General features: G+C 50.0%; 9 protein-coding genes across 9 annotated transcripts; 3 read left to right on the plus strand and 6 right to left on the minus strand.

The window, feature by feature from the left end:
• Positions 1-9: 9 nt before the first annotated feature.
• On the plus strand, positions 10-664 carry DEU56DRAFT_787527 (uncharacterized protein; the record flags this gene model as incomplete). Its single annotated transcript, XM_041352421.1, has 3 exons — positions 10-189; positions 215-252; positions 358-664. Coding segments are annotated over 3 exons (525 nt in total), but the record flags the coding sequence as incomplete, so codon positions are not given.
• A 5,889-nt stretch (positions 665-6,553) lies between these two features.
• Positions 6,554-8,476, minus strand: DEU56DRAFT_787564 (uncharacterized protein; the record flags this gene model as incomplete). The annotated part of the gene is given in 5 exon segments (XM_041352422.1): positions 6,554-6,621; positions 6,678-7,379; positions 7,399-7,511; positions 7,568-8,073; positions 8,468-8,476. The coding sequence occupies 4 exon segments, from the start codon at positions 8,474-8,476 to the stop codon at positions 6,703-6,705; spliced, it is 1,305 nt and encodes a 434-aa protein (XP_041211419.1). The 3' UTR covers positions 6,554-6,621; positions 6,678-6,702.
• Positions 8,477-8,547: 71 nt separating this feature from the next.
• On the minus strand, positions 8,548-8,988 carry DEU56DRAFT_787565 (uncharacterized protein). The gene has a single exon (XM_041352423.1). The coding sequence runs from the start codon at positions 8,938-8,940 to the stop codon at positions 8,704-8,706; it is 237 nt and encodes a 78-aa protein (XP_041211420.1). The 5' UTR covers positions 8,941-8,988; the 3' UTR covers positions 8,548-8,703.
• A 1,995-nt stretch (positions 8,989-10,983) lies between these two features.
• On the minus strand, positions 10,984-11,244 carry DEU56DRAFT_731529 (uncharacterized protein; the record flags this gene model as incomplete). The annotated part of the gene is made up of 1 exon (XM_041348219.1): positions 10,984-11,244. One exon carries the CDS (start codon positions 11,242-11,244, stop codon positions 10,984-10,986), a length of 261 nt encoding a protein of 86 aa, XP_041211421.1.
• Positions 11,245-11,783: 539 nt separating this feature from the next.
• Positions 11,784-12,609, minus strand: DEU56DRAFT_787580 (uncharacterized protein; the record flags this gene model as incomplete). The annotated part of the gene is made up of 2 exons (XM_041352424.1): positions 12,367-12,609; positions 11,784-12,314 (listed from the first exon to the last, which is right to left on the minus strand). Coding segments are annotated over exons 1-2 (427 nt in total), but the record flags the coding sequence as incomplete, so codon positions are not given.
• An 856-nt stretch (positions 12,610-13,465) lies between these two features.
• Positions 13,466-16,554, minus strand: DEU56DRAFT_899764 (uncharacterized protein). Its single transcript, XM_041356496.1, has 11 exons — positions 16,316-16,554; positions 16,099-16,257; positions 16,035-16,057; positions 15,884-15,977; positions 15,752-15,829; positions 15,053-15,693; positions 14,314-14,456; positions 14,247-14,274; positions 14,058-14,135; positions 13,882-13,888; positions 13,466-13,796 (listed from the first exon to the last, which is right to left on the minus strand). Exons 2-11 carry the CDS (start codon positions 16,187-16,189, stop codon positions 13,693-13,695), a joined length of 1,287 nt encoding a protein of 428 aa, XP_041211423.1. The 5' UTR covers positions 16,190-16,257; positions 16,316-16,554; the 3' UTR covers positions 13,466-13,692.
• Positions 16,555-18,731: 2,177 nt separating this feature from the next.
• Positions 18,732-21,442, minus strand: DEU56DRAFT_171585 (WD40-repeat-containing domain protein). Its single transcript, XM_041344889.1, has 6 exons — positions 21,147-21,442; positions 20,017-21,099; positions 19,923-19,961; positions 19,812-19,868; positions 19,500-19,757; positions 18,732-19,446 (listed from the first exon to the last, which is right to left on the minus strand). Exons 2-6 carry the CDS (start codon positions 21,058-21,060, stop codon positions 18,832-18,834), a joined length of 2,013 nt encoding a protein of 670 aa, XP_041211424.1. The 5' UTR covers positions 21,061-21,099; positions 21,147-21,442; the 3' UTR covers positions 18,732-18,831.
• A 1,583-nt stretch (positions 21,443-23,025) lies between these two features.
• Positions 23,026-23,387, plus strand: DEU56DRAFT_910018 (uncharacterized protein; the record flags this gene model as incomplete). The annotated part of the gene is made up of 3 exons (XM_041357141.1): positions 23,026-23,112; positions 23,191-23,267; positions 23,327-23,387. The coding sequence occupies 3 exons, from the start codon at positions 23,026-23,028 to the stop codon at positions 23,385-23,387; spliced, it is 225 nt and encodes a 74-aa protein (XP_041211426.1).
• DEU56DRAFT_978800 (uncharacterized protein) lies at positions 23,026-24,263 on the plus strand. Its single transcript, XM_041359719.1, has 5 exons — positions 23,026-23,112; positions 23,191-23,267; positions 23,327-23,647; positions 23,709-23,951; positions 24,004-24,263. The coding sequence occupies exons 3-4, from the start codon at positions 23,494-23,496 to the stop codon at positions 23,867-23,869; spliced, it is 315 nt and encodes a 104-aa protein (XP_041211425.1). The 5' UTR covers positions 23,026-23,112; positions 23,191-23,267; positions 23,327-23,493; the 3' UTR covers positions 23,870-23,951; positions 24,004-24,263.
• Positions 24,264-25,374: the final 1,111 nt, after the last annotated feature.

Genomic DNA, 25,374 nt, shown 5'->3' on the forward strand with positions numbered 1-25,374 from the left:
ACACAGTAGTACCACAAAAAGATCTGTGAGGCTCTTGGCATCCGAAAATCGCTTGTATACAGAACTCTGCAGCTCTATGACACACTCGCTGATGTTACCAACACAAATTCACGCAAAGCAGGCCGTCGTCGCAGTGTCGATTTTGAGGACATAAACTATATCAAGTCTCGCTGCCATTTGCACAGCTCCGTCTTCCTCGATGAACTTCCTGCAGGGTGACTTGCTCTCATTCCGAACTGTGAAGATTTCATTGTCCACCCTCTTTTGAACTCTCCGACGGCTTGGAATCACACGTAAAAAAGTATCTCGACATGCACTGGAGCGGAACTAAGAAAAACGTGCTGCATTTATGAACAGACTTGCAGAAATTATTCCTGATCCGGAGATGTTGATGTTTGGAGACGAGGCTGCAAAGAACAAGCTCACCCTAGCTCGACAGATGGGATGCTCAGCACGGGGAACACGTTGTGTTCAGTCCAGATGCTTTGTCCGAGGAACGCGGCGGTCTATTCTGCCTATCCTCACCCTCGATGGCATTATCACCCATGATATCATGCATGGCCCAGTGACGAGCAAGCGTTTCATTGGTATCTATGAAAACGCGTCAGAGATCTCCGCTCGCAGCTACAATATCTCTAGCGTTCTAATGTCCATCATGTCATGAACGCAAGTCATGTCCTTGACCTGTGCAATGATATTGTGATCCGATACGATCCTCTTGTACTCCAACCCACGCTGCTGCGCCAGGAAAAGTGCGCCAAAAGGCTGTCCAAGACGAACGATCAACCTTAGCTCTCGTGAGTGAGACTCCGTCTCAGCAGGTCTTTCATCTCCAGAACACCCACTGGGCGAATCGTCTAACGGAGAGTCGGGCATGGACTCGTACACGCTCTGCGTGTCGTCCGAAAAGTCAGGGAGTCCCAGGTCGTGACGATTCCATGGACGGATGAGTAAGAATGTCTGCGGAGTAGGCCGTGCCGGCGAGAATTGAATCAATCTGTCACCCGTGGTAATCATCAGGTCTTGAAGCCCATCTGCCCTGATATCATAAGTGAAACACGACTCCCGATCTTGACCGCGCCTCCGTCTGACTTCTGTGACGGGAAATGCGATGCAAGGCAATTGCAGTCTGGAGTTCGCAAAACGAGGTACACTGAGGTTGTCGAGGAGGGTATACAGTTTCAAAGCTGACTCCACAACCGTAATTTTTCGCACTGTGGAGACAGCCGCAAGCATCTCGTCTTCGGATAGAGATGGCAGCGTGCATGGCGGAGCTTTGTATGAGGTAATGTCAGCTGGGAGACAGCTATTGAACTCAGATGGTTTTCCGACCCAGTCCAGGGTAGCAATGTCGCCTGAACGAGCAATAATCTCCTGCAAGAGCCGTCCGAGCGCATTTTGTTTCTTCTCTCCATAGATGACAGGTAGGTGGACGCCGAAAATGCCAAATAATGAGTACACGATGTCTTCCTGCAACGTGGTGACACGGCTGGATGCCCATCGGAGTTTCTCTCGGGCGCCTCTCATCCCTGGACGGAAGGCAACAAGGGACTGTGCATCTATGCCTGTTGAATTCTCCAACTCCTGCATGATAGTAATAGACTCCTTGTGGTTTGGGGAGCGGTCGCCAAGATATAGGGTCCAATTTGCTTGGTAGAAGAGAATGATTTTAGGAGCGAGAAATTCCTGAACAGTCCATCCTCTCGTGTTCCAAGTGCTGTCTGCGAGTGCACCGGACTTCGACGCAGGCGGAACATCCGATAGGTAAACAATGGTGAGTGCTGAGTGGCGATACCAGGTGAACATCGAGTTGACTGATTCTTGAAGCTCGACATTATTATTCTGGTCGATGCAACATGTATCGACCCATGCCCAGCGATACACTGCGGCACGAGCCATGTTGCAGAACATTTGCAGCTTCCCGATGCCACCAACTGCCTTCAACTTGTACACGACCTTGTCCCGGATGTCATGCAACAGCGGCTCCTTCCTTTCCCACCTGTGCGATAACATAACCCAACTAAAGTACCTCTCGACTGCTTCTGTGATGGGCTCTGTTTGGAGGGGCGTATGCATCATCAATGAATAAAAAAGCTCCTTGTATTCTGTGCTTTCTTTGAAATCAAGGATCTGCGCTTCCCGATTGCATAAACGCCCAGTGGATGTGTTGAGCAGACGAAGTGGGGCATTTCCCAGGTGAGCGTCAATGCCTTGTCGAATAGCGTGTTCTACCTCAGACGGACTGACGTATTTCTGACGCAGTTCTGAACAACCAGTTAATCATCTTCGCGTCGACGCATGAGTTATCAGTGCTTACGTCGTAATTGTGGGTCAGGAGTACGACGAGTGAAGAACTTGTGCTTCGAGCGTTCTTTTGGAACAGACTCGTCTTCCGGTGGGTGATGGCGAGAGAAGACCTTGAAGAAGCGGCGAGCAAATAGGTGGGGGAGATGGGAACCAGGGGATGCCGATGGAAGAGATTGATGCGAAGACTACAATTACATGTTGTCAGCAGTATGTAGTTGCATGAGAAACACGAGGTTAACCTGGAAGAAGTTGTTGTATGGATTATCATTCCCCTCCTCGATGATGCCATTGCCCCCGGTAGCATCAGCCTGCGACAGCACTGTGAGCAAGGAAGACAGGCGGTCAAACGTGAAAGTACTGACGTCAAGGTATGAAGATAAGGAGTTGGGCTGAGTTTCAGCCTTGGAATGAGGCGTGTGAGCATGCGAGGGAGTGAGATCACAGTGGGGAGTAGTCACCTCGTTCTTCGCGCTGACCAGAGACACACTTTCTACTGCTGCGAGGACATCCTCAGGTATCTCCCATTGCGAGATTTTCTTGTCCTTGCCGCCACTGAATATGGAGCGTCCATCCACCGAGAATGCAACACGAAATACCATATCTGAGTGCTCAAATCGGGCGACTTCTGTGCCTGTGGGGAACTGCCATAATCGGACAGTGTGGTCTTCAGATGCTGATGCAAGAAGGGTGCCAGCTGGGTTCAAGACGATGTGGAAGATGTGTTTATTCTCGTCATGGCCAGTCCAGGGATCACCAACCTGTTTGCAGGTGGATGTGACCCAACAGCGGATGACAGGATCACTTTGACTACCAGCTGAGAAGAGATGTGCGTCATCGGGAGTCCAGGTGAGCGAGAAGTTCAATGCATTGTTAAAGCCGCGGTGGCCGTCGAATTGAGCAAGACGCTTCCTTTGTTCCAAGTCCCATATTTGGATATTTTCGTCGGTAGCAACGCCGAGTTGACCGGTCGGAGAAAATCGGATGCAATTGTATGATCCGCACGCAAGAGGCTGACCTTTCCTCTGCCAGGTGGTCGTGTCCCATAAAATCACTGTGCGATCATATGACCCGCTGGCCAACATCTTGCCGTCAGGGGAAATGTCCAAAGTCCGCACATAGTTTGTGTGACCTTCCAAGGGACCTGCGACGATCCTCCCACTCTCAACATCACGTACCCATAACCCCCAATACGCCACTTTATCCAAATCGTCATTTTGAAAACCTTCTTTAGGATCGCTTCTTGGGTCCTCTCCCTCAGCACTTACAACCTGTTTCCCGTTTCCCAAGACTACAAGTGCGCCGAGCATCTGCTTCACCACCCACTTCGTCATCTCCGTGCCGTCCTCAAGCCTCCATATGCGTATTGTTTTGTCGAGAGACCCAGTCGCTATTCTCTTGCCATCCGGAAAAGTTGCGATTGAAGTGACGCTATCATCATGACCCTGAAACGTCTTGACAGGCTCTCGATGTGATCCAGGTAAGTGTTTGGCATCCTTCATTCTCAATTCTTCTCCCAATGAGTTCCTCGTCTGTTATGCCTAGCTGGAAGTTAGAGACGCCAAAGAGGATAGTGCGAGAAATTTACCTATTGCCGAAGCAAAGGTTTTGGTCAAGGTGCGTGGCTGGTGCAATGCGTCTACAGCATGCAGCTTATTCCATGAAGAACGACATCGCCTCATGTAGGCGCTTGGGTCGTGCCAAAGCACTGCTTCAGCCGGGACGGTACACTATATTCTTCGGTCCGTTTTGCCGCCGCAAACAAGCGCTGGGACACAAACCAGTGCAGGCCCTAGGGCCAAATACGAGGGCCAACAAATCCAAGACCGGGACAACGAACACATGCGAGACCAGAACCGCAAGCACAGATGCGAATTACATCGCAGGTACTGATACTAGCGCCACCACGAGCACTTCCAGTGCACTTCTGAGCTACACAGAGAGCCATGGAGGAGGGTGGAAGGATATACGGACTGATTCTTTCACCGGACGGGAAGATGATTGCGTGCGGGTGGGAGGACGGAAGCGTTCAGCGGTGGAATATCGACGGGAAGATGATGAAAGGGGTCACAGCAGCCGGGTGAAGTCGCTCTCGTGGTCTCCCAACTGGGACCAAGCGGGTCCTTTAGCAGAAAACGGAAGAGTCAAGGTGAGTCCGAAAGCTGCACAGCTGTAAACTGTAACTCAAATCTGTTGCTTCTTGGCATGATAGACCAACGGTAATCCTCGGTAGTCTCTCTCAACTGTCGTTAACTATTTATATATTGGCCCTCATCTCATCTCACTGGCAGGTTATACGTAGACGCAGGCTGATCATCTATGGACAACGGCAAGCCCAAACTTCAGTCGCCTTCTCGCATGCGTTCCAAGTCAATGCATGCGTACATATTACGAGCGTGAACGGCTCCCCAATCCCCGCGCATCTCTCTCTTGAACGTGTACACAGTGCAGGAGGGGTGCGGTGGAAGTCAATTTGCTTCTTCTGTCTCACGCGCCGTTGTTTTTCATCTTGCTCTTTTGTTTCTTCTCCTGCTCATTCACGCTGCATAGATATCACCAAGTCCCCATATCCGCAGCAGCAACCTCACGTTCTCGCTCTCCCCGATCTAGCATTTGTGGAAACAAAGGCGTGGTGGCCTGTTGCATTTGGGATCTAGGTCTCTGCTGCTTGTGGTTCTGGTTCAACCTGGAGTTGTGATCCTGTCTTTTGGGCGGACGACAGCAAGTTCCACGTACTACTATATTATCGTTTGCTCATTACAATTGACGTCACGACTGGGTGTACACTAACGACTTTTGGGCAGATACGTGCCGTATGCCTATCGAGGCTTGCTTATTTGGCATCTAGGATAACGAAGCGGAGGCGTTGGTTGAGATTGCAAGAGGAGTATTGGTGTTCGGGGTCAGGTGAGCTCATCTTTAGCAGATGATATTGGCATGTCGATAGACTGTTGATCGTGATCATTTGCAATTTATTTCTGGATCCCGAGGCACAGTTAATTGGAGACGAGCACCAATGTGGGACCTGAAGACTGAAACTCTCTTGACCCTTGAAAGTTAACGTCTCTCAGGTTCTAGGGCCTGCGGAATAAGTATGGATGACGTGGATAATGAGTTAGTCACACGTCCACATTATTCATGTCCAAACTCAGGTGCAGTGTACATTAGAGCGTATCGGAATTGACCTGGAAATAAACTCTGTTCGTTCCCTGGGGAAGATTCTTTTGTTCCGCATCGTGGATTTGATTGTCATGGTGCGCGTAATCTCTCAGCTCCTCGTCCCCCGTAAGTGTTGCGACCTCGTTTCGCCTCTCCCTCGCATGCAACCGCACAAAAATGACCTTCCTCCCAATGCTCCGGTTTATCAACACGGTTTTGCGCTCGTACGTTCCTGTTCCTTCTACTACATCCGTCAACTCACAAGAATGCCATATAGAAATCCCACACTGGCCCAGCGCTTCAGCGTGCTTGCGATGATGTCAGTCTTCGGCCCGTTCATCGTGCGCCATCCCGAGACTGTGATCGAGTACTTTCAAAACAAGCTGTTGCCTGTGACTTCGCAGGTCACTGCACGCCTGGTGGGCACCTATCCCTTACTCACTATGATACGCTGACGGCCACCTCTTCGATGGTCGTCCAAGCTGTATTAACTCCGTTCTATCGGCATGCAACTTTGACTCTGGACGAGAAAGGGCTAGTTTTCATTGGCATTACCAGTAACCTTCCGTTTTGAAGGTTAAGGGCGCGACGCAGTTGAATTGCAGCGTATATCGCTGCATGAAACTTGAAGGCACCAATCAAAATAGTTACAATGGATATCTCCATTCGTCATGCTTCTCTTCGATTGAGGACTCTGTCCCCAGATGGGATGGCCATTGCGAAGCATATCCGTAAGGACCTCCAACCTATCGTGGAACTGAGACTATGGAAAGCGGGAGTGATCAGCTTCGCGAGAATGATCGGCTTCGCGAGAGTGATCAGCTTCGCGAGAGTGATCAGCTGGAGACTAAAATGGCATTTGTTTGGCTCTTCTCCTGCCAGACCCCAGATCACCCACAGAACGTAGCCCATATATGCGGCTGTGCGTACCCATCTACAATCAATGTTAATAATTCTGCAAATGGGCTCAGCGGCCCAGCCGGGACAGGCTGCACGTGCCAGGATGCAGTGGATACCAAAAACGACACCGGCTACGATCTTGACTCGGAGCCTGCTCAGGTGTCTCACCAAGGTGATTTCGCTCCCAGATGAGCATGTTGTTTTAGCATGTGGTCCAATCCCGTTCATTCATTATTTAGTTAACATATTCTCCTTTTACTTCAGAAATACGTTGTGAGCTGTAGCACTAGAGCAGCACTTAAGGCAGCACTTACAGATACCTGAATATATACAATCGTTTCATGGAGCCTCGTGCAGGACCATTGCGAGCGTACCCATCATCCTAAGATATGCAGACGCCGACGCTAAGACACCTTTTCCATGAGCCCCAACGAAGTTTGCCAACTTCCCTTTCTCGTATCCGAGCTGATAGTCCGAAAAATACTTGGCAAGAGTCGTGTCCTTGATCCCCGTCAGCTTGTTCAGTTCGTTGCGGAACTCGAGTGAGCCAGGCTCGTACTTCTTTCCTTCGACAAGAGCCAGGTATAGTCCTACGAATGTTTGCGTGCGTCCGTTGGTAACGAGGAGCTCTGGATAAGTGAAGTACCGATACAATTTGCCGACAAAGATAACTCGTGGGTGTGTTGGGCTGGCTTTGGTTTCCGGGTTAGAAAGATCAAGTCCAATGCGTGGAGAACGGAACACGGGCGAAGTCGCAAGGCTCGATGCAGGTCGCTCGCGCAAGTACATATAAATGCTTCTTGGTTGGCTCGGGGCTGAGAGGGCAGAAATGTCGCCTTGCCATTTAGCAGACACAAGCTCGTTGATGTTCGAAGCACTGCACACACGCAAAATCTCATCGACGAGGAGTGAGGGTCCTGAGATGACCTTTTGGTCATGATATCGACGTATGGTGCGCAGAAGAGCACCGCCTCGCAATATTGCTGATGTGATGTGAGGCTCCATGCTAGAAGACGCTTGAGTGCATACGGGGACCACCAAATGTCAAATCAAGGCCTTTACGGGTGCCGCCCCGATAACCTCCTGCTACAGTGGCAGCAAGATTGGCTTGGGATGTGTTTGAGCGTTTTGGTGCACGATGAAAATACCTGTGAGAGCCGATTTGAACCATTTCTTATACGACAACTCATGAGTAATTTCTCACCACTGCCCGCTGCGCTCCTGCTCTGCACTTCCATGGGTGAATGGGTCCTCGTGACAGGCTGTCTTCTGGAAGTAGAATTCTAGTTCGAGGATTTCATAGTCCGTCTGAGAGCCGCCATGAATGACTGAAAGATAATATTCAGACAATAAAGCGCTTGATATGGAGTCAAAGCGTGCAGATATGTTGTCCTGAGAGCACAAAGAAGTTAGGTCAAGCAAAGAGTTGATAGTATTTCCGTGGGTGCCGCCCAGCGGTGCTGGACGTAAAGTGTGTGGACGAGAATCTACAATTTCAACATCATCGCTTTTGGTATCTTTTTCAACAGCGCTGTCAATTGCAACGGAAGCTGAAGGTCGATCATTATGCCTTAAAATTTTGTTCCGGTGGGTTGGTATCTGCTCTGAAAATAATTGGAATGATGTAAGGAAACAGCGTCGAGCGTGTGTGCGGTGTTCGTGCTGACCGTCATCAGGATCTTGGTCCTCCCTCGTTCGCTTCAAGTTGCCCTTCACCATCAATGCTTGGGCCTCTGGCAGAAGACCACGCGTTAATTAGGCGTCCAGCAGGTCAGTGAAATCGAGAGTCTTTTTTTGCTCGGATACTCACGAGTCACAAAGCAGTCACACAATTTTAGATTCGCAAGGGCCCCCCGGGCATACCTGTACCCGTTGTCTGTTGTGTCGTTTTGTTTTGTCTTCATCTGCTCCGGGGTACCGAAGGTGAAGTAGGCCAAGAATGCCAAAAAAAACATGCGCGTTAGAAATACATATAGTTTAGTTGCAAGTTGTGCTATGTCTGATGATGTCCGTTTTATGTATACATTTCGTTGGGATAAGCTTATCCTACTAGATCGCCAATCCGTCAAAGATAGCCGAGTTGACTATTTCGATGTCTGTAGACTATAACCATGACGGCCTCAACAGCAACTCCTGAAGATGTCACTCGTTCTACAGTAGACTTGATGACCTCCCCAAGTTCGCCTGCTCTTCGTCGTAAGATAGGCGGAACATTGTCGTGTGAGAAGAGCGCAAGGAGTTGAGCAACGTTGGAAGGTGACCGCTCGGCTACGGTGAAAAGTTGGTGATTTGGGAGAACATATCTGCGCACCAGGTCAGTCGGTATCCATACGTCGACGTCTAGAGATTCGTTCGATTTTGATGAATGGTCGTATCTGGGGCTGGAGTTGGAGTTGGTGCGAGCAAGGGACTGGGTCCTGGCGTGCGATGTGATGATAGCGTGGTTGTGGTCAGGGTTAGGAGACTCCAACCGCTGGCTATAGTAAACATCTGCAAGATCAGAAGCGAAAGCGCCCCCAGGAATATCTTGGTGAGACACCTGAGCAGGCTCGGTGTCGTTTTTGGTATCCACTGCATCCTGGCATGTGCAGCCTGTCCCGGCTGGGCCAGCCCATTTGCAGAATTATTAACATTGATTGTAGACGGGTACGCACAGCCGCATATATGGGCTATGGGTGATCTGGGGTCTTGCAGGAGAAGAGCCAAACAAATGCCATTTTAGTCTCCAGCTGATCACTCTCGCGAAGCTGATCACTCCCGCTTTCCATAAGAGACACGTAATCAGTGTTTCGGGGTGACGAGGGACGGGCCCAGGGCAAACGTGAGGCTGTGGGGTACTACGTGGAGGCAATTGAGGAAGGTCGGCGTGCTCGCGGGCACCTCTGAAGTTCTGGTTCAGGGCGAAGAACAAACGAATGTACTGGAAGCACAACATACCCACCTGGCATGCCAGAATTCACTTGCACGCTCTGCGTCTTGTGTTCGCACGGCGCACCTGTGCTCAGCTATGTGGCCTCGCGTATGCTATGATGACTCGTCCTGGCAATCAGATGCCGGACGGGAGATATATAGATGTCGAGGTCACGATCGTCAGGACTCAGAAGTCAGAAATTGTACGAGGCCTCGGGTGTTAACAAACGTGCTGCCCAGTCGAGCGGTGAACAAGACAGAGTTACAAGCCACCCGCACAGACGGACACGGTTAGACAGCAGGAAAAGTTGATCTGCTGGATAAGTCCTGCAAAGCAACACAACGGGTCACGATAGAGTGTCAGATCTTCACTGACGACTGACAGATAACAACAGATCAGCGTATGGGGCAGGAACAAGTCCAAATATGTGGGAGAGGAGCACATCCGCATTTGAGTCCAGGTTAAAGACTGCAACCTCGGGAAAACGCATTCCTGGAAAGGGATGGCCAAGAGAACGTGAAAAGAGTGATTGTATGATATAATTGCGCAATGAGTGGAGTGAGGCGAAGTTGATGGGTCTCATCAGCAGATAATGGTTTGACGCCGTTTGCCCAGGAGTAGTCCCACTATTTAGATCCTTGGTCAGCCAGAGGCTGCAAATGAGCGAAAAACATGAACAGAGCGAAACTGACCCTTGCACCGCTGCGATATATCAGGTGGATGCAGCCTCGTTATACAATCGCTGCTGTTTCTGATTCTAGCAGTGGTTCCAACTGATTTATTTCAGCCCACAGTACATCCATTGCAGGTTCGTATAAGGCTTTGATTCACATGCGCAAAAATGTCCACGAGGACCCTCACAAACAGGTAGTAGAGCGCGATGGATTGGTTCAACAAGTCCCAGCGGAGTTCCAAACCACCCGGACCGTTTCAGCTCAGCTCCATAATCAGGGGCCTTAGGAAATTGCCGCATCTGTGCCGCACCCTGCTGCACCCTACTCAACAATGTCTTATATGCCTCTTAAATGCGTCTACGTCGTACGCAACTGTCTGGAATATGATTTAAGAATAAGTAATACTATATTCCAGGTGTTTGTGTAAGGCTAACAGTGGTACTACAGTGATATATGTACTTGATGGGTGCGGCAGTGATGCGGTAGGGTGCGGCAATTCTGTAATCGGGTGCGGCAATTCTGTAATCGGGTGCGGCAATTCTGTAGTTGGGTGCGGCAGTGGCTGTGCACTACCGCACCACTGCACCGACACCAAACCACGCATCTTATCAACTCCACTTGCAGCACCGTTACCAGCAGCTGCGCGAAACTTGGTGAGGCAACTCAACGACCCCTCACACAGGCTCACGCCTGTCAGGTTTGGCGCCTCGATGCCTCCGCCTCTCATTCAACAGATGTCTTCGCTGGTTGCATGCCTTGCTGACTTCGCTGTCACACATCTCCTCGACCAGATTCTGCACCAACCTGTGCAAACGGATACCGGTGCTTTGATGTATGTATGTCATATCTGTGTGGCCTTTTGTCCTTGCAAGCTGAGTCTCGTTCATTTCAGAGTACAAACTACTACTACGAGGCCCCAGCCTATGAAGCCTTGTGTATCTTCCTTGGTCGTGGCCGCGGTTTGGTTTTTTTGGTGTGTTTCTCTTTCTTAACTACGTCAGGCTCACTTCCCTCACTAAAGTTAGGTCCGCACTATCAGTCGAACCATATCAGACTGATCCGCGATGAAAAGTGATGATGACGCACGTCTACTTCTCCTTCAAATTCTGGTGCGTATGAATCTCGGTCGCCATGATTCCAGTGCTCAGGGAGGCCCTCATAGGGATTCCATCGCTCTTGGTGTGCTCCAGCATCTTTGCCCCATTGTTCATTTCCTGCAGCTCCTGCAGCCAACGAGAGCTCGAACATCCGCTGTTCCAGTATGCCAAGACACTCCAAGTCGACGTCTATATCCATCGAGGTCAGATCATAGCTGAGTTGGAGGTCAAGCCAGGCAGCCTGGAGCATCGCGTTTTCTCGTTCTTCGGGAGTAGGAACTGAGTCCACGTCAGGTCCTGACGAGCGACGTTCAATGAGGATATTTTCGGCCGGCTCCTGGAGTAAGTTTTTCTTGCGCTTCGAAACTACGATAGTGCAAGCATGTGCATATGTAGCACAGTTCAGCCAATCAATAATTCGTTTAGCTGCGCCAGGGACATGTCGGTAAATCCAGTTCGCAATATGGGCACAGTCCGTGAGTGACAGATCACCACAATATGGGACTGTAGTGTGCCTACAACCTGATTTCTCTGACAGGTTGGCGAGATATCCAAGAACTGGGACTGTGTCGCGCATCTTCACGGGATCTGGATGCTCAAGAATATCTGTAAGGAGTTGAGTGTGAGGAGCCAATGCTTCGTCGGGATAGTCGAGCAATGATCCTAACCAAGTCTGCAAAACAAGAGTTCTGTTTAGGATGTGACCAGATTAGTTCGTTTCATTACATACAAAGATTGGTTCGAAAGAGTCTACGTCCGAGATTATATTCTTGTCGGAGAGGTCTTTTCTAAGACTATCACGCTGCACAATCAACATACCAACAATATCATCTGGTGCTGAGGGATCGGGGCCTTGCACCACAGCGCGAGCATTGAGGGCATGACTGAGGAGTGAAAGCGAGTCGTCATCAGTTAACTCTGACATTCGGGGGCTGAATGATGTCTCGAAATCTCGTGAGGCAGCAGCAAAAAGAAGTTCGAGTGAAGTATCAAGCCAACATGAGTTGTTAGACCACTTATAGGAAGCTCGTTTGATGTCATTTAGGCGGGGTCGTTTCGTCGGAGACAATGATGTGTCATGTAGGGCCTCTCCATTGGTAGAGTGATTGCCAAGTAATTGACGAGCTGTATCAGGGGGGCGACCATCATTTCGAGTTCGTTTTTTGGCTGCGATCTTGTCTGGTGCACGAGAAGGATGCGTAGTGCCAAGCTCGGCTTTCCATTTCTGCCAAAACTGCCGCATATTTCCATAGAAAAGAGGAATCCCAGCTAGGCCCTTAGTGATTAGTGAGCATATATGCCTATAAGGGTATTCACGTACAAGAATTACCAGCCAATTGCAGCTGCCAATACTCAGAAAATGCCCGCAGTGCATGTAATCCAGCCACGAAGCTATGAAACTTGCCAAGGCCACAGTATATCCGCCAATGCATTGCCTCCTCCGCGTTGGTCCTCGAGATTATACCAGAGATTATCTGGCATGCGCTGAAAGGGAGTGAACAACATTTCGGCACGCCCATCTGCCATCCACCAGTTCAACCAGTCCTCAGCCTTGGGGTAGTCGCGAACGAGAGAGGATGAGATAGACTTGAACGTCGCAAGGTCTTGACACTGCAGGAGCTGCAGCACACGATCTTCAAACACATCTGAAAGTGCAGGAGGGACGACACCACTAATTTTTTTGACGCGGGTGACCTGTGCACGAAAATGTTGGTGGCAGCCCTTCAGTAGACCCCTGGCAGCTTCTGCAAGTTCTTCAGCTGGGCGAGTATTATCTTCACGAACCATCCAGAATTCTACATATGCATTGATGAAGCCTGCTCGCTCTGCCTGGCTGAAATCAACGACCTATAGAAAATGAACTCGTGAGGAATTGGTGTCACTATGTTCGACATCGTGCACTTACATTGGCAAAAAGATCGTCAGTGAGAATAATGTTCTGCCTTTCATACTCCCCAGCCATTGTTTCAAATAGCGCACGGAAATGATGACGGTAGTGTGCTTCGGTGCCACCATTCGACCACGTCATCACACCTGGCACCCAGCATTGCAAAGCATCACTGAAGACCGAGCTTATGATTAAGAGATCGTTACGCTCAGCCCAAAACCCATGGGCAGCATCAGATATAATGCCATTGCTGTGATTCTTGACGAGAAACGACAACATGGTGGGTGACTGCGTGATGACAACTGCGACTAGTGCTGCCGTGGTTCGGTCCAGAACCACGGTTCGAACCGGACTTTGGTCCGGTTCTTGTGTGGTTCGGTCCACGGTCCAGGTGTCAGCCAGAACCGGACCATAGTACGGTTCTCGGTTCTGCATTGGCCGAACGGTTCTATGTTGGTTCGGACGCGTCCCGAACCGTCCCGAACCTCGAACCGATTTTATTTTCGAACTTAAGATATTTACGATTGACTATGGTTTTCTCTCTCACTGACAACGCTCTTTGCTCAGTGTCAAGTCATTTTTGGAAGTACGTGGATTGTTTGTGAACATGCTCAGTGGTTAGTATAACATTAACGTTGCAGGTCGATGCTACACGATGATGTCACAATGAGTTCGGGGGTCGGTCATGTCAATGAACTCCCACCTAGGTTTTTGACAGCATAGAAGCCGTTTCATGTTCATTATCGGTATTTCTATCACTTAGTTCTTGTCCTGATCTTGTGCTCTCAGTCCTCCCAAATGGGTGGTGCCCACCCTCATTCCTCTGCAAGCACACTCCTTGTTCGCCTTTCCTCGCTCCTCCACTTTCAACGCGACAATGTTAAAGCGACCGACCGTCCGCAACCCTCAACATCTTCGAGGTTACACCTACAGGTGCTCTTCGCTCACCTGTCCTCTAGTAGTCAATCATATCAACATGCAAATCATGGCGTGTCTCGGCCTCAAGTTCCTCGTCCGCTATCTGTTTTTGAATGACCTCTCGAAGCTCCGCTCTCTTACTTCCTTCTCACTTCCAAATCCCTGAGTCACTGGGGTGGTAGACACGCCGTTTACATATAACTCACTTTCTCTACGAGCGTCGTGGTCCCTCCCTCGACGATTTTGAAGCCGCCCTCACATCTATACTCACTCAGACTCCCAACCTAGATATTTCCATTGTCGACAAGGGCATTTGGACCCATTGCGGACACGCTGGGTACGCATTGCAAGAACTTATGTGGTGTAACGGCATCATAAGCAGTATGTGGTCTTACCAGAGAAGTTGATATAGTCTTAACAGATCTGTCAATATAGAAGCTGCACGATGTGCGCACTGCTCACTGACACGTACCCGCCGAACTCCTTCCCAAGGTCATATAGGCATTAAATGCTCTCCCGCTCCTAGTTTCCCTTGCCGTCGAGTGCGATGCACCAGTTGCGCACAAGATGTCAAGCTCCACCTCCCAAATCTTCAGCAGCTCATCCTGCACGGGTGAACAAGTCAACGGCTGGACCCTCCCCCTCCTACGCAGCTGTTCCAGAGACTTTGTAAATGATTTTTCGCCCCTACTAAAATTTTCGGGTTCGGTTCGAGTTCAGACCGGAAAAAAACCGAACCGGACCTCAGAGAACCGTTCTCTGAGGTCCGGTTCTGGGTTCGAAGATTTTGTAGAACCGAACCATGGTCCGGTTCTTGGTTCTCGTCCAGGACCCTCTGAACCGGACCGAACCGGACCACGGCAGCACTAACTGCGACGGGCTCGAAGGTGTGGAAAATCACAAAATTAGGATGCTGGCGCTGGAACTCCGTGAACTCTGCGATAATGTCCTTCCCTCGGCTCATGGTGAAAACCTTTTTCCTCTCAGCATTCACCCTGGCTGTGTTCAGAAGCACCGGGGATATGCCCGCAATTGACTCCTGGGGTCCATTGATGCCTGGGCGACCCATCAAAAGCTGTGTCGCACCCATGCGGGGGTGCTCCTCAATGACTTGCTGGAAGAGAGCCGATTCCACTTTCGTTAGATGCAATCGTCGTGGTGGGCGAAGGTGGTTGTGAAAGCCACGATGAACAAAGCACACACCACCCGCAAATTTGAAAAGGTCGTAAATTATACCGCAGTTATTATGGACGAGCATGGCACCACACGAGCATGTTGTCTCAAGCTGCCTTGTAATGAGTTTCTTGGTTGTTGTAGGACGGATGACAATGGCACATGATCCACCCTTGGATTCATGGTTGGTGCATATAATTACACCGTGGCAACGTCGACGACTACGTACACCGTCTTGCCACTGTAACGCATCGAGTGAGCCTTTGTGTTGTTTTCGAGGAGCACCTACGCCCTCACAAGCCCAGTGGACGTGGAAATCGTTGACCTCGGGTCGTTTGGCATCTTCATGTGAGTAGGTGCGAACAATGTGGCCGTCAGGCCAGACATCCCACTCGGTATTGCCACTGGTAGGTTCCTGGGGCTGCATTTTATGTGCCCTTGGTTCAGAGACAGCAAAGGTGTGCGTAGCCTTTCGTCCATGTGGCTCGTCAATAGGAATTCGCACATTTTCATGAGGCTGATCTCGCGCCTCATTTGGCGGCGGTTGGTTCGCCAGTGCAAGCTGTGATGGGGCGGGTTGTTGTTGTAAAGTCGGAGTGGTGTGAGCATTCGAGGTATAGTGCTGCGACTCGAGCCTTTGATTTGGCGAGTCAAAAACACGGACGGTAACTGGAGTCATCAAATAAAGAATTGGCACAGTGAAAGAGAAGGGCCGAAAAATGCTTACCGTCAACACGAACATGTTCATTGGGAGTACCAGTGAGAGGTTGCGCAGTCACAGTTTCTGTGCGATTGTAACTGGAGGCTGGAGGCCATGATTCAGGATGCCCAGTCTCCGAGCAGTCATTAGGTCACGCACCTTCCTTGGCACTATGGGTCACACCCACAGTATTGAGCTGCGTTGTATCACATTCGCATGGCGTCCCGCGCCGAAGTAATTGACGGATAAAACTCTGGAGGATATAATGATACAATCAGTAGAATTCACGAATTAAAATCCTTTAACGTACCAAAATCATCCTTGCGACTAGGGCTGTATAACAACAGCATTCAGGCAAACGTCGAGTCTCGCACAAGATGCAATGATAAGCGTGATACTGCAAAATCGATGCGCATCCCTCGATATTAGTGGCTGTGCCATTGAGGGGTGGTGTGACGTGCACATGGTAAGCCTATATGATATTGCAGTCAGAGGGCGCCTGTCAAGGGAGACAGGCCGTTGCGAGGTGGGTGCTGTAGACAGTCTGAATGTTAGTGTCTCATATATAGTACACAGTATACTAAGACTCACCTTGATTGGAAGCTGCCGCACCCAGTACCGCATCCGTGCCGCAACATGCTCAAAATTGTTCTCTGAATTCAGCCTCTCAAATGCATTAGTGTGAAGTGGATAATTGAGGAGTCGGACGAGAAACACTCCTAGTTCATTTATTTGGTGCACGAGAACAGCGCAGGCTGAAAATAAGTGTAGTACTCATGATTTGGGATGGGTGCGGCAGTGGTGCGTTAGGGTGCGGCAAGTTGCGGCAGTGATGCGGCAATTTACCTGAGCCCCATAATCAGTGCTGTGGAATTATCTGACCCGCTTGGCAGAAGTGTGCTGTCCGCATGGACATGCATATAGCTCACTCCTGGAGAACAGCCCTAATTTTTTTTCACAATCCCCGTCCCAACATCCCAAACTTTCAGCTCCGGACGATCACTAGCAGTGACCACTGACCACTGACAACTCGTCGACCATCCGTTGACATTGCCATTGCCCGTATTTCCGCTTTGCAAAAATCCCGCGCTTTCTCAATCACCTTACCTGCCTGAAAGTCCCATCGTGGAGCAGTCTTGCCCTAAGACCCGCCAATCACTCACTGGCCGTCGGGAAAGCAAGTGATGGAAGTGACCAAGTGTGCGCCGCGTCCAGCGATGCCAGGATAATGAACTTTTGTTCTATTGTTCGTTCGTTCTCTACATTTTTCGCTCTAGTGTTATGTTTCACTTATTAAGTCAGCTGAATCTTTTGCTGGCTTTGGCCAGCGCGATATCCTGTTGTCTCTGTTCCTGCTCGTATGTACTCCGAACTCTAATGTTCTCTTACTCGTTATAGGGCTACTCCTGTACAGAAGACAATACAATAACTCGTAGCCCCTGCCAGCGCTCTCCAGAACGAGCCATAATAACATGCGCGAGGCGATATAGCTGAGCACAGGTACAGGACATAGAGCGCGCAAGGGAATTTTTGCATACCAGGTGAGGTGAGTACATTCTGCTTCCGGTATATTCATCTGATGCTGGATTGTGTCTTCGCCTCAAATCAGAAGTACTCCAAAGTACAGCCAATTTTCCTTAATTGCCCTCATGTAGTGCCCTACAGCCTCATGTTCGCCCTGGGTCTACTTCTCGTGTCACCCCGAAACACTGATTACGCGTCATTCAGCTCCATACTAACTGGAAGGACCTTATCGATATGCTTCGCAGCAACCTCACCCGGCCGCTATGACCCATTCAGAAGCCTGCGATTATCTCCCCGACAGTATTCCACTACTGAACCCATTCGTTCCCCCCTCGCACATACGAACATTGCCATCCGGTGAAAGTGCCAGCGCATATATCCTTCCGCCCTTTCCTTTCTACGACTCTCCGACAGAAGCCCTGTGGCGCAGTTCCACTCTCGCATCGTGCCATCCTCAGAACCGCTCGTTATGTGCACATTGTCGTAGAAGAAGACGGAATCCCAAATCGCCCTCTCGTGCCCTTGACACTTGTGCTTTGGAGTTGGTCCTTTGGCTCGCGCGCTGGGGTTGAAGCTTCCTCAAGGGTAGACTTTGCAGAAGATTCAGATGTCATATCCCGTTACCACAATCTGATGGATCGATATGACCCTGCCACGGTCGGTGATTAATTAATTGGATGAAGAAGTCGATCAGCATTCACGGTTTAGTCTGCAGGTCTGTAAATCACACGCGATCCTGCAGCACAAACGAAGGCCCTTGGATTAATGCTGATTGCGAGCAGCATTTTGACGCTTTTCGAGATCCGTCACCCCTGATCACTGGTCCGCGCTGTACGAAGACGGACTCCATATCATACTAAGCAACTCTGATGGGCGAGTTTTTAATGTAATCGCCTCGCACGTATGTAATTCGCTCGTCGCTGACTTACTGAACTTTGTGGGCGCTTCAGTCATGTCGAGACGCCAAACCCATCAAAGGAGGTGCAAGTATGAAGAAGCGAAAGTCCAACACAGAAGTCTGTGCGCCGAAACAAAAATAAAGAGCAGCCTAACAAAGTTAAGTCGCCTCCAGCAGCAAAACCATCGGATATCTCTGGTGGAGTATAGATACGTTGCAGAAGATGGCTGACCAGCATGACTGAGCATTGGGGCGGATAATAGAGTCGCGCGAGGTGCAAACTTCATCGAAGTATGCACGTGTTTGGTTATGTGGGTGGCAGGTGTGCCAATGAACATCGAATCTGAAGTGTGAATTGACTATCAAGCCGAATAGGCGAGTCAGTGTATTAGCCTGCGTAGGGCGTGGGGAGTAGAACCTGCGGTGGCTGAAGAAAGTGCGATCGCAAATGAGTAACTCGCAGTGAACCGTGGACAACTCTCAGGAGGTATGCATCGAGTATGCATATCAATCAATTGAGTTTCGGGACGCGGCTCTTTCGAATGAGATGGTGTCATGTGGTCAGCTATGCAATATAATACCGCTCGTGTACATCGGACGGTGCAGAGCTGGGTATGATATGGTTCATCTACTATGCAAACAAAAGAAATTGATTGTGTGACAAAGAGTGTCTCAGAAAATGACATCATGGCTGAAGTGAGTTGGAACGACGACGATAGCCTAAGAAAATTCCGCAGCAGCTTACTCCTTCATAGACGTCTCCCTCTGGCCTGCTGGTCAAGGCTTGTGTTTGTGTGGGCCGTCCGTGAGACACTTGCGCCCCCACTGCAGGTCGACCTGGTTGCATGGGACTGTCGACCTCATTGTCGCTTGTCCGTAGCATAGCTGCAGCCGCTTCCGCGTCAGATTCAGGGACAATGCCGTATCTCTGCACAGTGATTTTAATGATATGAAAGAGCAGCAATGACAAGCTGCTCACATCTTCGTCGCGGCAAGCGGCCACATCAACGGGACGTCTAGAAGATCTTGCGGGAAATAAATTGGAATTCCGGTGCCAAGGCTGGCGGGGTATTGGTTTGGGTGCATTTGAAGGCCGAGTACTGAAATCCAGGGAACTGGATATAGCATTGTTTCCTCGTGCCTGTATTACCCATTCCCAAAGGTTTCGATGATATTTGCTATGGAGGTCGGCAGGGGGAGTGAGTGCATGAGACAGTGGGCTCTGCGTGTCGGTGGGAGTCTCGTCTCGCTGTCCGCTTTCATTATTTCTGGCGCTGGGCGGATCATTCGCGGAACCGCACTGAAAGCCGTCGTATTGAGGTGTCATTGTGGGAGAGCTAAAATGGCACTTACATCATTGTCACCTTGCTCGCCACTGCCTTCTCCCACTTTCCCTTCTTGTGCTGGTGGATTGCCTGCCATGGTTGCGAGCTCCAGGGATGCGTTTGAGCGAGCACGACGAGCGAAGAACTTGCGCTTCGAGCGTTCTTTTGGAACAGACTCGTCTGCCGGTGGGTGAGGGCGAGAGAAGACCTTGAAGAAGCGGCGAGCTGAAAATAGGTGGGGGAGATGGGAGCCAGGGGATGCCGATGGAAGAGATTGATTCGAAGACTACAATTACATGTTGTCAGCAGTATGTAGTTGCATGAGAAACACGATTTTAACCTGGAAGAAGTTGTTGTATGGATTATCATTCATGCCATCGCCCCCGGTAGCATCAGCCTGCGACAGCACTGTGAGCAAGGAAGACAGGCGGTCAAAGGTGAAAGTACTGACGTCAAGGTATGAAGATAGGGAGTTGGGCTGAGTTTCAGACTTGGAACGAGTGCGTGTGAGCATAGGGAGTGAGATCACAGTGGGGAGTAGTCACCTTGTTCTTCGCGCTGGCCAGAGAAACACTTTCTACTGCTGCGAGCACATCCCTAGGTATCTCCCATTGAGAGATTTTCATGTCATGGCCGCCACTGAATATGGAGCGTCCATCCACCGAGAATGCAACACGAAACACCTGATGTGAGTGCTCAAATCGGGCGACTTCTGTGCCTGTGGGGAATTGCCACAATCGAACAGTGTGGTCGTCAGATGCTGATGCAAGAAGGGTGCCAGCTGGGTTCAAGACGATGTGGAAGATGTGTTTATTTTCGTCATGGCCAGTCCAAGGATCACCAGCCTGTTTCGAGGTGGATGGGACCCAACAGCGGATGACAGGATCATTGCCACTACCAGCTGAGAAGAGATGTGTGCCACCATGAGTCCAGGTGAGCGAGGTGTTCGCTGCATTGTGAAAGTCGCGGTGGCCGTTGAATTGAGCAAGACGTTTTCTTCGTTTCAAGTCCCATATTTGGATATCTTCCATCGTAGCAACGCCGAGTTGACCGGTCGGAGAAAATCGGACGCAATAGATGGGTGATCCGCACGCAAGAGGATGACCTTTCCTCTGCCAGGTGGTCGTGTCCCATAAAATCACTGTGCGATCGAATGACCCGCTGGCCAACATCTTGCCGTCAGGGGAAATGTCCAAAGTAAACACAGCGTTGGTGTGACCTTCCAAGGGACCTGCGACGATCCTCCCGCTCTCAACATCACGTACCCATAACCCCCAATACGCCACATTATCAAAATCGTCTTCTTGAAAACCTTTTTTAGGATCGCTTCTTGGATCCTCTCCCTCAGCACTTACAACCTGTTTCCCGTTTCCCAAGACTACAAATGCGCCGAGCATCTGCTTCACCACCCACTTCATCATCTCCTTGCCGTCCTCAAGGCTCCATATGCGTATTGTGTTGTCGTAGGACCCAGTCGCTATTCTCTTGCCATCCGGAAAAGTTGCGATTGAAACGATGTTACTATCATGACCCTGAAACGTCTTGACAGGCTCTCGATGTGATCCAGGTAAGTGTTTGGCATCCTTCATTCTCAATTCTTCTCCCACTGAGTTCCTCGTCTGTTATGCCTAGCCGGAAGTTAGAGGCGCCAAAGAGGATAGTGCGAGAAATCTACCTATTTCTGAAGCAAAGGTTTTGGTCAAGGTGCGTGGCTGCTGCAATGCGTCTACAGCATGCAGCTTATTCCATGAAGAAGGACATCGCCTCGTGTAGGCGCTAGGGTCGTGCCAAAGCACTGCTTCAGCCGTGACGGCACACTATATTTTTCGGTCCGTTTTGCTGTCGCAAACAAGCGCTGGGGCACGAACCACTCATCATATCCTCTATCCGTCGTACCCCGCTCTGCATGGCATACAATCCACAGAATCCGCTATTCTATCCCCCATGAACCCACTTCAGATTTTCAATCCCTACGACTCCGGACAGTCTTCCATAGCCCACTCACCCCTCTACACGCTTTTCAGCATGAGACACACCCTCCTGTTAAATTCCTTGGTGTGTACTACATGCATGAAGATCGTCGTTTGAAAGTCAGTACTTTATCTGTCTGCGCAAGAACGATGTCTTCATTCCATTGACAAGTTTCGCTCTTTTGCATCACACAGCCAGCATCGATGACAGGACCAAACGCCTACGACTAGCGTTTCAACAATGTCATTATTCCCCTCTTCTTCAAAAACTACTGGAGGCCGGTGATTTACCCTGATTTTCTCCAAGATCTCCAGTTGCACTCAGCAAGTCACCACGTCACCATGTCCAGACGCTAGTACAAGCGCCAGTGCAGGCCCTAGGGCCAAATTGAGGGCCAGCAGATGCAAGACCGGGACAACGAACACATGCGAGACCGGAATCGTAGGTACAGATGCGAATTACGTCGCAGGTTAACGATACGACAGCCACGACGAGCACTGCTAGTGAACGTTCTGAGCTACACCTGAGAGCTTGCGAGAGCAGAAGGAATCGGGCGCCTCTGTAGAAAGTACGAACTACTGTTGTTTTTAATTCTATCGTGTTCATGAGCTGTTTGCTTGTTATTCTCCCTTGGGTTGCAGCAAAACGAGATTTCCAAACACCGTGTAAGCACCTGCGCCACGGGAGAGGGATCACCTTGACTCTGTCAGGTCGGCGTCCCACAAACTAACTCAGTTCCATGACCCGCTAGCTAGCATATTGCTGTCGGGAGGAATGTCTAAAGTGATCACCACGCTGGTGTGACCATCCAAGGGAGCTCTGATCACCTTCCCATTCTCAGTATCGCGCATCCATGGATGCCAATCCGCCGTTTTATCAAGACCCCCTTCTGGGAGAGCTGATCACATGGCTCCGCATCTTATGTATGAGTGCGTCGACCTCTTCTTCAAGAACTTGATGAAGTAGCAGGACGAAAATGGCAAGGCATTGGCCTGGATCGACGTCCAAAAGTTACTGCAAGAGAAGGTGAATTTTCACCATCTATGGCTCGTGTAGGGTCTCCTGTGGGTGCTGTAGGATGCGGGGAAAGCACACCCGCCACCAAAAGGGCAAGGAGTTCGGATTACCAGAACGGCACTCCAGGATTAGGTGTAGGAAGACCCTCAACAACACAGTGACCATTGGCACCGCCAATTCCAGAACATCAGCGAACATCCAGCAGTGGATTGACAAGGTAACAAGGTCGGCGACGAGGCGACGCAACTGAGATGGAAGTCCTCTCAATGAACATCCCTTAAGTCAGAATAACGCCCGCTTTTTCTTGAACACTACTCATAGCACCAAGGTTTATTGTCGTGCAGGCGTGTTTCGTCCAGTCGACTGGGAGTCACGCACGACAAGGTCCTTAGGAATTGATGAGTGAGCCAGACCATGATGAAGCAGCGCTGGGAGTTGAAGGCAAAGAATGTGACCGAACACGTGACCGCGTTAATGTGAGGTGCGTGACCAGAACAGAACTTGTCTTTTGAACTCTTTTCCCTTACATTTAAATCATTATCCTGCTCCCATCCGCTGCATTCACCATGTCCACTTCCACCACTGCTACTTTAAAGCGCCCAGTCTTGGAAATGGCCAGCACGCTCGCTCCACAAGCTCACGACATGGACATTGTGACGTGCTGGAGGAGTCGCACTATTTTTCATGAGCTCTTAGTACTCGTTTGTCGCTGATAGTGTTTCTTTGTTTAGACTGAAGATGAACTATCTGACTGGGTGATCTTGTCGCTCCCCCAGATAGCCCTCGATTCAACAGGTGCTGTTATGAGGTATGTTTCCGAACTTTGCAGTATGCACTGGCTGTTGATCCCAAGTCGGCTGTCATCAGCCTTGCTGCAAGTCTGTCAATCTTTGCGAATGCGATCGAGCGCTTGGTATGGGCAGCGTAAGCACACCTCATTTTGTACGTTTTTCAATCACTGTGCATCCTTTTAGATAACCATCATCCCCCAAAGATGGGCTCTGGTCAATGCTCTGGTAGGGTGTGCTTATTTTATGTATAGCAAGCCTCGGCGCTGGAGCGCCCGCGTCTCTCATAAGCTTGCTGTTCTGGCGGTTTGTTCAGGCTTTCGGATGGGCTGGCGGAGTGTCAGTAGGTGCGGCCTTATTGGCCATATCTACAGGGTCAAGCGGCGAGGTAGTGCTATGTGTATGTTCTTACATGTAATCACATTTGAGAATGTTCCAATACTTTATCACTTCTGTTATAGGCTTGTCTTTTGGGCGTCGCACTGTCACACATTACGGGAGGCACAGCAGCCCACTACAGGTCATAACGCAGCCTGCACTTCTCGCTTGGAGTATGGGGCATTGTCAAGATGGTTCTCATTCTTCCAGAGAAAAGCCATTCGCATTCGGGAGGCATACTTGAGCTGACGTCAGGATTCAACGTTGTGTGGATCAATCCTCTCGATATTTTCTCGTGGATTCGTAGTTCAATAATCATGGCCATTGTTTGTCTTTGCTATTCTTCTGACTTCGCACTGGCTGAAGTCTCGTCCACAGACACCAGCAATACATCAGCAATGGTGACGGAGTATGGTATGTCGAGATTATCCCGGCATTTCCTAGACTAACTTGTTCACCACTTTTGACGGTCCCATTTGCCTACACGATCGTGAGTCCCGCTATCCAATTCACATTATCTGGTCCGTCAACATCTGATTCCAGGGTGCTTGATAGCACGTCTCTAACGAGGCATTGATCGGTTCTTGCTTCCTCCCCAGTGGACTCAGAAACTTCAGCGTACATATTCTACCATTGGAGGGACTCAGGTCTCCAACCTCCTTGCGACCCTCCAGTTGGACACGCATCGATACCAGCCTTAGCTGTCTTGGTACAACCACTGGCTTTCGTACATTGTCGATGATGCTTCAAGAGCATTACTGAAGGCTTTCACCGCGGAAGTTGATCATCTCGCCAGCACTCAGGACGTCGCGAGTCTACCTGAGCCTTCCAACGATAGCAACTGTAAATGTCGGGTTACATCTCCCGCTACTGACCACAGCAGTTCCCTCGGTGGTGAAAGAATATCAAATTGACGTAGGATGATGCAGACCGTTTGGGAGATCAGGCGGCCATTGAAATGTTTCGCTTGGAGCTGGGTACAGACCAAGAGCAATCAACTGGATTGGAGCGAAATGCTGTACATGTGAGATAATAATGCGTAGAAAGTAAAGATCAATATCAATGTCGTCATTCGCGAGACCAAAGCATGGTGTGATGCGGCAACCACGGTGCAAGGCTTGAAACTACGAAGACTGTGCTCCCGGGTGTTCTTCGATTTCCGCAAGACGAGATGGTCCTGCCTCTGGCTGGGACTGACTGGCCATCGGTTTCAATTCAATGTTTTCGCGCTGGGCGGTTTGGACCCTACGACACCGCATCAGGTCATCCGTAAAACAAACGAATGTGATTTTAATACCTGGGGGTAGGCATCGAAACATTGACAATGTCTACCTGTTGTTCATTGTCAACTGGCGGTGCGAGGCGAGATGGTCCTGCCTCGGGTTGTGACTGAAAAAAAGTCGCTGGGTTCAATTTGACTGTTTTGGGGGCGTCGAATTGGGTCCTACGGCAGTACATCAATAAAGCCATTTAACAAGCAAATCACCTAGTTTTACCTAGTAGTAGGTATGGGAATGGAATGCTCAGATTCGTCATCCGAAGGGTCGTCATCATAGACTGGCCGTGGAACTGGTTTCTTCTCCTTTTTCTGGAACCAAGAAAGGCAAAAGAAGAGTACGTATGGTCGTTCTCCGTCGTCCACACCAACGGCATCAGGCTAACGAAGGATACGGTCAAATTTCACGACAATGAATGGAATTGCAAAACACAAACATATGTGACTATTCCAAGAGGAACATCGACGACTCG

The sequence above is a fragment of the Suillus clintonianus genome, assembly GCF_016758775.1.
Source record: "Suillus clintonianus strain FC179 chromosome Unknown DEU56scaffold_16, whole genome shotgun sequence".
Classification (NCBI taxonomy): domain Eukaryota; kingdom Fungi; phylum Basidiomycota; class Agaricomycetes; order Boletales; family Suillaceae; genus Suillus; species Suillus clintonianus.